Here is a 14235-nt window from a genome sequence, read left to right on the forward strand (position 1 = left end):
AGTCTTAATGTTTCCCAGAGTCTGTGTGGGTTTCCTCCGGGTGCTCCGGTTTCCTTCCACAGTCCAAAGATGTACAGGTTAGGTGGATTGGCCATGGTTTGTCCAAAAAGGTTAGGTGGGGTTACTGGGATTGGTGGAGGTGTGGGCTTAAGTAGTGCTCTTTCCAAGGGCCAGTGCAGATTCGATGGGCCGAATGGCCTTCTTCTGCACTGTAAATTCTATGAATAAATGTATGCCAAATGACTCCTCAAATACTTGCACTCAGATGTGGAATCCAAAATGAAGGTTCAGAAACAAACTGCTTTCTGAAAAACCAAAATTTTCTGGCTTGAATCTTGATGGCTACCTCAAATTCACAATTTGCACACCTTCTCCCCACACAGATCTGGTCTCAGGACATACCCAATAGCTAGCACAACTCAGCTAAACAAATTTCCTGAGATATATTTTCCCTATTCATCTCAAATTCTCTTTTGCCCTTTCATCTCAAATTCCATTGTGCCCAAACGATGTCAACTCAACTTCTTCAAATATAAAATGGTTTTATATTTTCCTATTTTGTGTCTACTTATGGTCAACAAAATTTAGTATAACTTCCCCTGTTTACTTACAAGACCCAAGGAGAACAGCTCTAGTTCCTCCAACCTAGTGTTCTAGCTAAAATACCTCATCCATGAACTATTCTAGTAAATTTCCTCTGAATTCTCTTAAGGACCCTCACATCGTTCCTGAAATGTGGTGACCTGAACTGGGCGTAATAGCTTAACCATCACCTCACACCGCCCCCCCCCCCCCTCCCCCCCCCCCAACTCCTCTTCCCTTTCCCATAGAAGGTGCAACACCTAACCATGTTACCTCGCCCCCCCCCCCCCCCCCCCCACCGTCCAAGGTTGTAAATGCTCCTTTCAGATGAAGCAGCGCTTTAATTACACCTCCTTCAATTTGGTCCACTGTATTCAATGCTCCCAATGTGATCTCCTCTACACTGGGGAAACTAAATGCAGGCTGCTGACTGCTTTGTGGAACATTTTCACTCATTCTGCAAGCCTGATCCCTGTTGCATGCCAATTCATCTCACCATTTTGCTCTTATGCCCATTCTAGGGCTGCTGCAATGTTCCAGTGAAAAACGCATACTACAGGAACAGCAACGGTAGGTTTCATTACAAGCTTCTGGCCACAAAATGGAGTTCAACAACTTCAGACTATGAACTATCTCCACTATCGTGACCCCCTTTTAAAATGTTTTTAAAATATATTTTTTGTCCCAACACCCCTCTCCTCTTCAGATTTCAAGCACCTTATAAAGATTTCATGGCTACTGTGTATCCAGCGCTTTCAGCTGTTTGATATCTCATGGAGTGAATCAAATTTACTGAAAACTGCCACCTGTGATACTGGGGACCCTAGGAGGAGGCTGCGATGGTCTATCCACTCAGCACTTCTGGTGGAAAACTGTTGCAAAGGCTTCTTTTATCTTTCACATTGATGTGCTGGGTTCCCCAATCATTGGGAACAGGGATATTTATGGAGCCTCCTCCTCCGGTGAATTGTTTAATTGCCCACCACCATGCATGACTGGGTGTGGTAGCACTTAGATCTGATCTGTTAGGTACGGAATCACTTAGCTCTGTCTATCACTTGCTGTTTGGCATGCAAGTAATCCCGAGTTGTAGCTTCATTAAGTTGACACCTCATTTTTAGGTAAGCCTGGTTTTGCTCCTGGCATGCCCGCCAGCACTCTTCATTGAACCAGAGTTGATCCCCGGCTTGGTAGAGCGGGGATATGCCGGATTACAGATATGAGGTTACAGATTGTGGCAGAGTACAATTCTGCTGCTGCAGATGGCCCACAGCACCTCATGAATGCCCAGTCTAGAATTGTTAGATCTGTTCGAAATCTATCCGATTTAGCATGGTGGCAGCTCCACCATTCCTTCATTGTTGCTGTGTTGAAATTCTGGAACTCTGTTCCTTACAGCACTGGGTGTACCAACATCACATGTTCAAGTTAGCTACTCACCACCACCTTTCCAAGGGCAATTATGGATGGACAATAAATGCTGGCCTCGACCCCCACATCTCCACGGTAGCATTGTGGATAGCACAATTGCTTCACAGCTCCAGGGTCCCAGGTTCGATTCCAGCTTGGGTCACTGTCTGTGCGGAGTCTGCACATCCTCCCCATGTGTGCGTGGGTTTCCTCCGGGTGCTCCGGTTTCCTCCCACAGTCCAAAAGATGTGCAGGTTAGGTGGATTGGCCATGATAAATTGCCCTTAGTGTCCAAAATTGCCCATAGTATTGGGTGGGGTTACTGGGTTATGGGGATAGGGTGGAGGTGTTGACCTTAGGTAGGGTGCTCTTTCCAAGAGCCGGTGCAGACTCGATGGGCCGAATGGCCTCCTTCTGCACTGTAAATTCTATAATAATCTCAGGAATGAATTTTTAAAACCATTTACAAAGTTGCACCGTTTTCAGAAAGTGATGACTTTTTATTCTATCAAAGAGTCCAAAAGTATGGATTCACATTAAATGTCTGAAACACGTTCTTTAAAATGCAATATCAGCAACCTCACGTTCAGACTATTAGAACACGCAGTATCATAAAACGAAATAGAAAATGCTGGAAAATCTCAGGTCTGGCAGCATCTGTAGGGAGAGAAAAGAGGTAACGTTTCGAGTCCGATAACTCTTTGTCAAAGCTAACAGGCAAAGAAAGTGGGAAATATTTATACTGTGGAGTGAGAATGAAAGAGGAGTCTAAGGCACAGAAACCGGGTGCTAATGGCCACAGAAACCAAGGGGAAAGAGTGTTAATAGCAGTCCCCAGAGAAAACAAAAGATGTGAAAGGTCAGACAGCAGGGAAATTATCAGAGGATGAACTGTAGATGTGGGGGGAGGGGAAGCAAAGAGGAGAAAGGTGAAGGAAAGGTGGATAAGATTGGGGGAGGGGGGTGGGGAGGAAGGGATTACTTTCAATGAAGCTCAATTCAAACTGGAGGAACAACAGCTCATCTTCCGGTTAGGCATGTTACAGCCTTCCGGCCTGAACATCGAATTCAACAACTTCAGATGGATCAGCTCTACCCCACCTCGACCCATTTGTTTTCATTCCATTTCATTTTAACTCTCTCTTACCATTTCTTTCTTTCTTAATATATATTTAATTCCCCCCCATCCCCCCCCCCTCAAAATCTGAAATTTTCCAGCATTTTCTCTTTCGTTTCAGATTCCAGCATCTGCAGTAATTTGCTTTTAAAAAGAACATAAGAACTAGGAGCAGGAGTATGCCATCTGGCCACTCGAGCCTGCTTCGCCATTCAATGAGATCATGGCTGATCTTTTGTGCACTCAGCTTCACTTTCCAGCCCGAACACCATAACCCTTATTCCCTTTATTCTTCAAAAAACTACCTTTATCTTAAGAACATTTCATGAAGGAGCCTCAACTGCTTCACTGGGCAAGGAATTCCATAGATTCACAACCCTTTGGGTGAAGAAATTCCTCCTAAATTCAGTCCTAAAACTACTTCCCCTTATTTTGAGGCTACGCCCCCTAGTTCTGCTTTCACCCACCAGTGGAAACAAACCTGCCCGCATCTATCCTATCTATTCCCTTCATACTTTTATATGTTTCTATAAGATCCCCCCCTCATCCTTCTAAATTCCAATGAGTACAGTCCCAGTCTACTCAACCTCTCGTAATCCAACCCCTTCAGCTCTGGGATTAACCTAGTGACTCTCCTCTGCACACCCTCCAGCGCCAGTACGTCCTTTCTCATGTAAGGAGACCAAAACTGAACACAATACACCAGGTGTGGCCTCACTAACACTTTATACAATTGCAGCATAACCTCCCTAGTCTTAAACTCTATCCCTCTAGCAATGAAGGACAAAATTCCATTTGCCTTCTTAATCACCTGTTGCACCTGTAAACTAACTTTTTGCTACTCATGCACTAGCACACCCAGGCTCTCTGCACAGCAGCATGCTTTAATATATTATTGTTTAAATAATAATCCCGTTTGCTGTTATTCCTACCAAAATGGATAACCTCATTTGTCAACATTGTATTCCATCTGCCAGACCCTAGCCCAGGGGTGTCAAACTCAAATACACCGTGGGCCAAAATTAAAAAATCGGGACAAGTCGAGGGCCGGACTGGTTCAAGTTTTTTTGCAAAACTTATTGAAATGAACTTATTGAACCTGGAACTAATAAAGCTTAGGTTATTGCCTATAAAAACAACATTAAATATTAAATAAATAAAAAAATTTGTTGCATTTATTTCTTATCGCTTTATCTGGAGCTTTTCCAGAGTAATTTCTAATGAAAACATTTTTCCACAGGCCAACAATTTGTGATTCACACTATACCTGAATAAACTCGGCATCAGCCATATCATACGCCATAGGCGCTTCAATTGCTGGGGCCAGCTTTAATAGTAATTAGATATTATTAGGGCAGCACGGTGGCCTAGTGGTTAGCACAACCGCCTCACGGCGCTGAGGTCCCAGGTTCGATCCCGGCTCTGGGTCACTGTCCATGTGGAGTTTGCACATTCTCCCCGTGTCTGCGTGGGTTTCGCCCCCACAACCCAAAAATGTGCAGAGTAGGTGGATTGGCCACGCTAAATTGCCCCTTAATTGGAAAAAATAATTGGGTAATCTAAATTTTTTAAAAAAGTAATTAGATATTATCTCGCGGGCCAAAGATAATTCCACCGCGGGCCGGATTTGGCCCGCGGGCCTTGAGTTTGACATATATGCCCTAGCCCATTCACTTAACCTATCCAAATCCCTCTGCAGACTTCCGGTATCCTCTTCACTTTTTGCTTTACCACTCATCTTAGTATCGTCTGCAAACTTGGACACATTGCACTTGGTCCCCAACTCCAAATCATCTATGTAAATTGTGAACAATTGTGGGCCCCACACTGATCCCCGTGGGACACCACTAGCTACTGATTGCCAACCAGAGAAACACCCATTAATCCCCACTCTTTGCTTTCTATTAATTAACCAATCCTCTATCCATGCTACTACTTTATCCTTAATGCCATGCATCTTTATCTCATGCAGCAACCTTTTGTGTGGCACCTTGTCAAAGGCTTGCTGGAAATTCAGATATACCACATCCATTGGCTCCCCATTATCTACCACACTGGTAATGTCCTCAGAAAATTCCACTAAATTAGTTAAGCACAACCTGTCCTTTCTGAACCCATGCTGCGTCTGCCCAATGGGACAATTTCCATCCAGATGCCTTGCTATTTCTTCCTTGATGATCGATTCCAGCATCTTCCCTCTACCGAAGTTAAGCTCACTGGCCTATAATTACCCGCTTTCTGCCTACCTCCTTTTTTAAACAGTGGTGTCACGTTTGCCAATTTCCAATCCCCCGGGACCACCCCAGAGTCTCGTGAATTTTGGTAAATTATCACTAGTGCATTTGCAATTTCCCTAGCCATCTCTTTTAGCACTCTGGGATACATTCCATCAGGGCCAGGATAGCTTGCCCATCACTACCTCCTTAGTGATAGCAATAGTATCCAGTATCATAAATGACCGGGTAAGGGTTACACTGCATTCTTCACCTGATTCAGTGCATTTATTCTGTAATTTTTCAACAGGCATATAAATGTAGAGATAATCACTGCTTTCATGGTTTAACTAAAAAAGTGAAAACCATTGCAATTACATTTTAAATTCATAGCAGAACAAAATTCACACTGAAAGCAATAATTTACCGAAAAATTTAGAATACTGAAAAAAGCATCTTTATAAATTAGGTCACTTATCCTTTTAAGAAAGAATTTAAAATGCAAAATTATCTTCATTTATTACCTCTTTCGGAGCACAATTCTGTATTCAGTGTTTTTCAAGCTTGTGACTGAAATATAGGGCAGCTCAAACTCCTGCAGCTTTCGTACAACTGAGGAATAACAAGAATTTCATAAAATTGATGTTTGTGCTCAAAATTTCTATAAATAGAAAAAGTAAATACTGATGGAGTTTGTAGTATCTGTTCAGTTTCTGACTGTGTTTAAATTATTTTATCTTACACTCGGCTACTCTTATCACCCGAGGTACCACTTAGTCTGGTCTTTTACACATTCTGTCAGATTGAAAAAGTGATGAAGAACAGATTAAAAGATGCAGGCAGTGCATTCACATTGATGCACTAGATAGATGCTCTCAATTCAAGCTACAGAAGCAGAGTGGAGGCATTTCAAATATGAAATTAGTTAAGTGAAAAAGCTATTTAAAAAAAACAAATTTGGGTATGTTTCTGGAAGGCTAATTGAATACTTTTTTTGCATTTAAAATACATGATAGAGAATGGAACACCTTTTCTACTCTGCTTAAGTAGAGGAAACTTTGATCCACAAGAACATCCAACCAATACATCAGTGTGCTGAATATTTCCCCTTTTCTACAGCACTGTTGACATGCCCAACTCTGCCAATCTGAGTGCTATTTTATGCGGAGTGCCTGTATTTAAACCAAACTACTCTTCTCAAAATAATTTAATGGAGAACCTTTACAGCTGGCAGGAAAAAAAGACTACATTCTGCAATCTGAATTGGATCTGGGAAGCAGTAAAGACAAAGTGTTAACTACTGTATCAGCTAAGTCATTCAGTTAATTACTTAGGGAAGTAGTTCTACTAAATGTACTTATGTGTTCCAAAATAATTTTCCAACCAGATGAATTTAAAAACAAAACTTTCCGAGCACTTTCTGATTATGGGGAGAATGTCCCTACTGTCATGTGTTATTTTTCTAATTCATCCCCAGGATGGATGATTATTAACAGCAAGAATGGTGATTTTTATAATAAAAATTGAAAGTGTTGGAAATACTCAGTAGGTCTGGCAACATCTGTGGAGAGAGAAAGGGAGTCCAATATGGCTTTGCTTCTTGCCAAACGCTTAGTTTCTGATATGGTACTTTGCTTTTATTATGACAACAGGGAAGAGATAGAGATTGAAAAAAGACAACATTTGGTCCATGACCAACATTTCTACCAATTAGCACGTTGCTGCTCCAATTCGTTTTCAACTTTCTCTAATCGAAACGGATCGTCAATCAGGACCAATTAAAATTTTCCAATTAAATACACACATGTTTATGTTGACAGCTTACTTTTTTCAAGATTTAATTGAAGAGAGGAATGTGTGGATATAAATGAGGCTGGGAATTTAATCCACAAACTTACAAGAACAACTATCATCACTTCCTTCTCGGATAAGGAAAAGGCTGAAGTATCCAACCAGCTCATCAGGAAGGTCCAATTTTGCTGCAACTGCCTTTAACAAGAAATAAAATGTCAAAATATTTCTAAAATATTTTAAAAATTAATTCAGGATACAGGCAAGATTCCAGGGATAGCTTAAAAGAGAATGTAACTATCAACTCAGTAATGGGGAAAGCAGGCAGGCAATTAAAATTTGTACTTGTGAAAAGCTATTTTACAAGTTCTCCCTTTGGTCAGGGAGCAAAGGGGAGGTGTGCAGAGGGAAATAGGAGGGGAGAAGGAGAACATCTGTCAATCAGCACTTTTTAATTCAACACTTGGTTAGTTTGTTTATTTGTCTTTGTGCAGAAATGCAATCGTCTGCATCCCAATTGGGTGCTGATGAATCAACAAACTTTGGGTCTAGGCAGTGGAAGATAATCTGACGCCCAATAAAATTTAAAATTGGTGAATTAGGAACTTGTTGACCTGTCTTTCTGCAGGTCCTGCTCAACCACAACTGGCATGAATGTCTTTTAAGTGACTATGTTGACTAATCTTAAATTTTCATAGTCATGCATCTTGCTTTTTGGATTATAAATATCCTGTATATCTCATTTTTTGATTTGTCAACATTTTTCGGCTCAGGCCAAGTTATGCTGACAGCACCACCTACAGATGACACTGATAAATTGACTGTCCTACTTGTACAATTACAGCAACAAATATGTATAGAAAATATCTGTTCAGATGCAAAAGGAATTAGAGAAAAGGAGACAAAAAGGAGGATTTGCTAGAGAATTTGGCAAGAAGCCGAGTTACACTAGTTGTTTAAAACATGGAAAAAAAAGTAACTTCAAGGAAGGGAGCATTAAGGGAAGGAAGACTACATACATTGTTTAAATTTCAGTTAAATATCTCTTTCCAATGTCCTATTTTCCTAATTTACCGTTCAGAAAGATATGTTCAACTGAACAAAATCACAAGCTTTCTATTCTTTTAACGTTTTGCATTTCTCTTCCGACCTGATATTCCAATCTGGAATTATGCACGTCACTCTTCAATCAGCAGTCCTATTATTTTAAAGAAAAACTGTTACATTGTGGCCAAGTTATGCAAATAGCATCACCCACAATCTCTTTGGGATGCTGCAGCCTACCAGAATTGTTCTCATGGAATCTCATCTTTGATCCAGCATCTTCAACTCCTCCACCACCATCTCTAAATGCCTCTGTTCTATTGGACAAATTCATCACCTCCTCAAAAGGCAATTAGGGATGAACAAATGATAGCTTTGCCAGTGACAAGCACATTCCAGGAATAAAACGTCCAGTACAGGTGGGCGTTGTCCACACGGATTCCAAAGTTCATTAGATCTTATGACGACGGGGCAAACAATCAGTACTAATCCATGTTGAACTCTATTTGGTGAAAGATTACAACTTGCACTCCTAAGACTGGCTCAGTAGCCACTGACCAAGATAGTAGAGAGGCTGGCTAGCATTGGTGGTGAGGAAACCAACCTGAGAATTACCTACCGTTATGATCTCGGTAGAGATCTGTAAAGTCTTCACTTTTTTAGAATCTGAAAACCAAGATATTTACTAAAAGAATGACGCCAAAAGATACACAGTTTAAAACAAAATAATTTTACTCCCTAAAAAATAAAAAACATGAATATTAATAACTACATTCCATCAGTCAGTTCTTAACTGATGTGTTAAGGGATGTGGGCATCGCTAGCTCGGCCAGCGTTGATTGCCCATCCCTTATTGTCCTCAGGAAGGTGGTGAGCTGCCTTCTTGAACCGCTGCAGTCCATGGGGTGTAGGTAAACCCATAGTGTTGTTAGGCAGGTAGTTCCAGGATTTTGACCCAGTGACAGTGAAGGAATGGTCATATATTTCCAAGTCAGGATGGTGAGTGGCTTGGAGAGGAACTTTCAGGTGCAGATTCCCATGTGTCTGCTGCCCTGGTCATTCTAAATGAAAGCAGTCATGGGTTAGGAAGTTGCTGCTTCAGGAGCCTTGGTGAATTTCTGCAGAGCATCTTGTCGATCGTGTACACTGCTGCCACTGTTAGTCAGTGGTGGACAAAAGTGAATCTTTGTGGAAGCGGCCTGCTTCATCCTGGATGGAGTCAAGCTTTGAGTGCTGTTGGAGTTGTACTCATCCAGGAAAGTGGAGAGTATTCTATGACACTGCTGACTTGTGGCTTGTAGATGGTGGAAGAGGTGTGTGAGTCAGGAGGGAAATTACACACCGCAGGACCCCTGGCCTCTGTAGCCTTAATTTCTATATGGCTAGTCCTGTTCGGTTTCACATCAATGGTAACCCCAGAATGATGATATCCTGGTAGGGTTACATCTCGTTACAGAAGTACAATGAACCCAGATATCTGTACTGTCATGCGAGGGTACCTTTAAGAACTGGGTGTTTATCAAATAGCTGCAGTGATGTCAAAGCGTGGGTGGAGCTGGGCTGGCTGTCTTTCACTTCCGTTTTTGAGCAGGCAGCTAGTGTGTTTTAGTTTCGCTTTTAGAGCTGGATAGCTGCGGACAAAGCAAGCAGCTGGATAAGGATCTCTCTCTCAATCTAAAGACTGTCTCCAGATCATCTGAGGATTTCAAATACCTGTTTCTGTTGAGAATTTAAACCTGCTGTCTTTCCGTAAAAAGGGTCATTTGGTCTTATGGATGTTGTTAGGGAAGTTATGAAGGGTTACTTATAGAATATTGTATCTGTGGGGATTATTGAATTTATAAAGTGTTAACTGGATTCATAAATAAACATGGTTTTGCTTTAAAAGTACTTCAGATCTCTATTGCATCACGCCTGTAAAGTAGGCCCTTGTGCTCCCCATAACCACAATCTATTAAAGGTTGTGGGTCAGGTGAACTCCATGATACAGTTTGGGGTTCTCTAAACCCAGGCCCAAAACAGTACTCAAAACTGATCTTCCTAACTCAACCTTTTTTCTACACCCATTTGACTTGCACCTCCAATTAGTTAAAGTCAGATACTTATCAGAAATTGGAAGATTAACCCATTCGTCAGAATATGGTTTCATGAATTTGCTTTCAGGCTGAGACTTCTTGGACCTTCTGCTTACTTCTAGCAAGGTTGTCCCTTCAAATCGCCTCCAACCGTCCCACCAGTTGTAGACAACCGTCAATAGTGTTTTAACAGTATCCATCTGGGTCAGAATTCCCCGATCCGAGTATTCTTTAATTCTGGAGTGTTGTATCTAAAGGTCTCTCTCTTCTCAAGTTGGCTATCCAAGAAGTTCATAGAACATACAGTACAGGAGGCCATTCTGCCCATCGAGTGTGCACCAACCCACTTAAGTCCTCACTTCCACCCTATCCCCGTAACCCAATAACCCCTCCTAACCTTTTTGGTCACAAAGAGCAATTTATCATGGCCAATCCACCTAACCTGCACATTCTTGGACTGTGGGAGGAAACCGGAGCACCCGGAGGAAACTCATGCAGACACGGGGAGAACGTGCAGATTCCGCACAGACAGTGACCCGGGGGAATCGAACCCGGACCCTGGCGCTGTGAAGCCACAGTGCTATCCATTTGTGCTACCGTGCTGCCCTTCAGTTTACTGTTAAGAACTTTTCAATTAACTATAGTTTTAAAACCTTGTACAATACAATGGAATTTCAAGTGAACTCTGCTTGTAAGCTACTTCAGAACAAGCTTGCTGCGGGCAGCCTAAAGCCATGCTCAAGGTCAGAGCCATACCCACAATTTACTCTCCCCTATAATTCACTCCTGTTGACCCTTTGCTATTCTATTGTTGATCTCCAAGGCAACTTGGTAATGTCATCAGTTACTGGAAGCCAGGTAACCCAGGCACCTAGCTCTTAAAGGAACCATCACCCCAGCATAAAGTATATCCTTCCACCCACCAAATGCACAAGGGCCATCATATTATTTAGCCTGGTGCTCACCAGTCATACTGGGACAGTAAAGTGACAAACAGTGGTCTCATCCTGAAGGCATAATCTTGAAAAACTGTTCAACTGATCTGGGGCACTGTGTGCGCAAACAGCCCTAAAAGGCTATGTTGCCATTTTGACTGTAGCCCTCAAGGCCCGCATACTAGAATTAGCCAGTCCCACAACCAAGATTTACAAACTACTATCACACTAGCATCTGCCTAATAATGTGGCAAACTGTTTGGGTATGTCCCATTAACCAAAAAGACAAATTCACTCTGGCTAATTAATATAAGCCTACTTGTGATAATAATAAAGATCATCTATCAACATCCTCTCAATCATTTGCAAGTGATGGAAAAAGGCATCAACAGTGCCATCACGTCAAACGCATAGGTAGGGTAGTGGAGGTGAAACCTTATATCAGGTTGATGGTAGTTTTTTTTGGGGGTGATGCAAGAGCTTGAGAGGATGGATCGTGATTGGATCTATGGACTCCTTTTGCATTTACCTTGTGTTCATTACAGGAATGTTCTGTGCTAATTACAGTATAGAATGTTGGTGATCCAGTATACACTTATTAAGTTTTGAATAAAAAAATAGAATGGAATATTCTATAAACTACATCCAATGATTTAATAATAATAATCTTTATTAGTGTCCCACTAATTAACTGCATTAACACTGCAATGAAGTTACTGTGAAAATCACCTGGTTACCACACTCCGGCATTTAGAACTCAATTTCACTCTGCTTGGTGTAGAAGAGGTTTTGAAGACTCAACGTTATTCTTCTTCTATCATAAATTGCATTAAGTCGTAAGTTGCACTGTCATGAATCCGATAAAGAATTAAGTTTCAAAATATTAGGACCAAAATATGAGTTCTATATTTGATTCTATTATTAATAGCAGCGAATTTTGCATAATTGAGTGCAACTTGGTTTCCAAAAGCTAATTCTCAGTTTAATCTTCTAAGATTAAAAATATGCTATTTTTTTCCAAAAAATGAAAGAACAATGGTGTTTCAGGAAAACTAGTCGCCACCATATCAGCATTTTAATAAGTTAACACTTATCACAGCAATGTTAGTCCAATGCAGTAAATAAACTTGAATTTTAACAGATTTACAATATTCAACTGTTTGGGAAACCACAGAAATGCTCATTAGTTCCAAATTTATAAAACTGAAGCACGGATGAATAAATTGCTTAAAATTGCCAATTCTTTCAGCGAGCCCAGCCGCATGCCTCTTGCCAAACAGACTGAACATTTTTACACTTGACTATTAGCTTCAATATGTGGACAAGATCCAAGTTTATTTGCTCAAATGACTCATAATTCCATAACATAATTAGTAGTTTTTGTTTACCTCTAGGACATCTTCTGTCTGGTCGGAGCTGAAAATATTGACTTTTATTTTCTGTCCATTGGACAAGTAGACATCAAGCTGTACCTCTTGCGTAGGAATCTGCTGAGTTTCCTAAGATCCCAGAAAGTTAGAAGAACATAATAACATGTATAATTTCTGTAACCACTATAAATTTCTAAATATAAACTAACTCGGTTGTTGATATTAATGACCAATTCTGCCATCTCAAAGCAATAGAAATAGTTAGATGATGCAACCAAACCAGTGCACGGTTTATTATAGATTGCAAAGGTTTAGCTAAACATTTTGTGGAATAATAAAAGTTTTAAATTTTATATGTTGATGTCAGAAAATAATGGTACTATATTGGATTTTGCTTCACAGAGCACCTGAAGATGAAAATACTTTTGTCTGGAAAATTGCACGGGTGAAAATAATGCAAGTTTTACGATGCTGTTTCGTTTTGTAAGTGCCACACATTCATTACTGGCAGTACTATTTTGCAGAGAAGTAAATAAATAAAATGCAAGTTTCAGACAATATCTGGACTTCCAGATAAAACAGAAGGCAATAAATCTCTCAAATTATTTAAAAAACAATTGCACACTGCAATCGGATGACTTGCTATTCTGACTGGATTAACCAAGGTGGCTAAAATTATCATCTTTACATGTATTGATCTTGCAAAATACAGAAACATTTTATGATGGCCAACATGAAAGATAAATTAATCGTTTTGTTAATGTCATCTGAGCAGAGAACATTTGCCAAAACAAAATGGGAAGATTTTTTGCATCTGTTTAAAGTACTGTGGTAACGTTCTGAAAGCCCATTTGAACAGCACATGACTGCAGTTTAATATCACACCCCTAGGGAACATTTCTTTAATGTTAATTCCAGTTTCGAAGAAGTCATATCTGACTCAAAAGGTTAGCTCTTTCTCTCCCCACAAATGCTGTCAGACCAGAGTTTCCCAGGACTATGTTCTCATTCCTTTAATACTGCACTGGACTGCCAGTCTAGATTATATAGCTACACCATGAAGTCAGTTGTAAATTCACAGCCACAGGAAGAGTGCTACCAATTCAGCAAAGGTCATTATCAATATCAACATACCTGTTGCGCTTTTCTCAGAAAGCTGTTGAATGCCTCACTGCCACCCAGCAAGCAATCTTGACGTACTAATTTAAAGACAAGAATTAGATTTAACAACACTTTTTTGATGCGAATACAGGAAAATTAAATAATACATGTAAACACACAGGCTCTAAGTTTCAAGAAATCTCTGAAAGTTATCTGATGACTAGTTTAGCTGGAGGCGAGCTGATCCTAAATTTAAATAAATATCAGTCATTCATTAAGGAATGTGGAAGCTGTAGGGCAGCACAGTGGCGCAATGGGTTATCCCTGTTGCCTCACAGCGCCAGGTTCGATCCCAGCTCTGGGTCACTGTCCGTGTGGAGTTTGTACATTCTCCCAGTGTTTGCGTGGGTTTCACCCCCACAACCCAAAGATGTGCAGGCTAGGTGGATTGGCCACGCTAAATTGTCCCACAACTGGAAAAAATGAATTGGGTACTCTTAAATTTATTTTAAAAAAAGGAATGTGGAAGCTGCAAAAGGATCTGATGCAGCAAAACAAAACCATTGGTTAGAAACAAGGCTGGAAATGAATGCATAT

General features: G+C 40.7%; 1 protein-coding gene across 2 annotated transcripts in view; it reads right to left on the bottom strand.

Annotated features, from left to right (window-relative positions):
- snx17 (sorting nexin 17) overlaps positions 1-14235 on the bottom strand; it is a 95149-nt gene that overhangs the window by 38809 nt on the left and 42105 nt on the right. For both annotated transcript variants that reach the window (XM_038799465.1, XM_038799464.1), the window contains exons 4-7: positions 13672-13736; positions 12556-12666; positions 7221-7311; positions 5847-5934 (exon numbers count right to left, since the gene is read on the bottom strand). In XM_038799465.1, coding sequence (XP_038655393.1) covers positions 5847-5934; positions 7221-7311; positions 12556-12666; positions 13672-13736 — 355 coding nt within the window. The remainder of the gene's footprint in view (positions 1-5846; positions 5935-7220; positions 7312-12555; positions 12667-13671; positions 13737-14235) is intronic.

This window comes from Scyliorhinus canicula, chromosome 6, assembly GCF_902713615.1.
Source record: "Scyliorhinus canicula chromosome 6, sScyCan1.1, whole genome shotgun sequence".
Taxonomy (NCBI): Eukaryota; Metazoa; Chordata; class Chondrichthyes; order Carcharhiniformes; family Scyliorhinidae; genus Scyliorhinus; species Scyliorhinus canicula.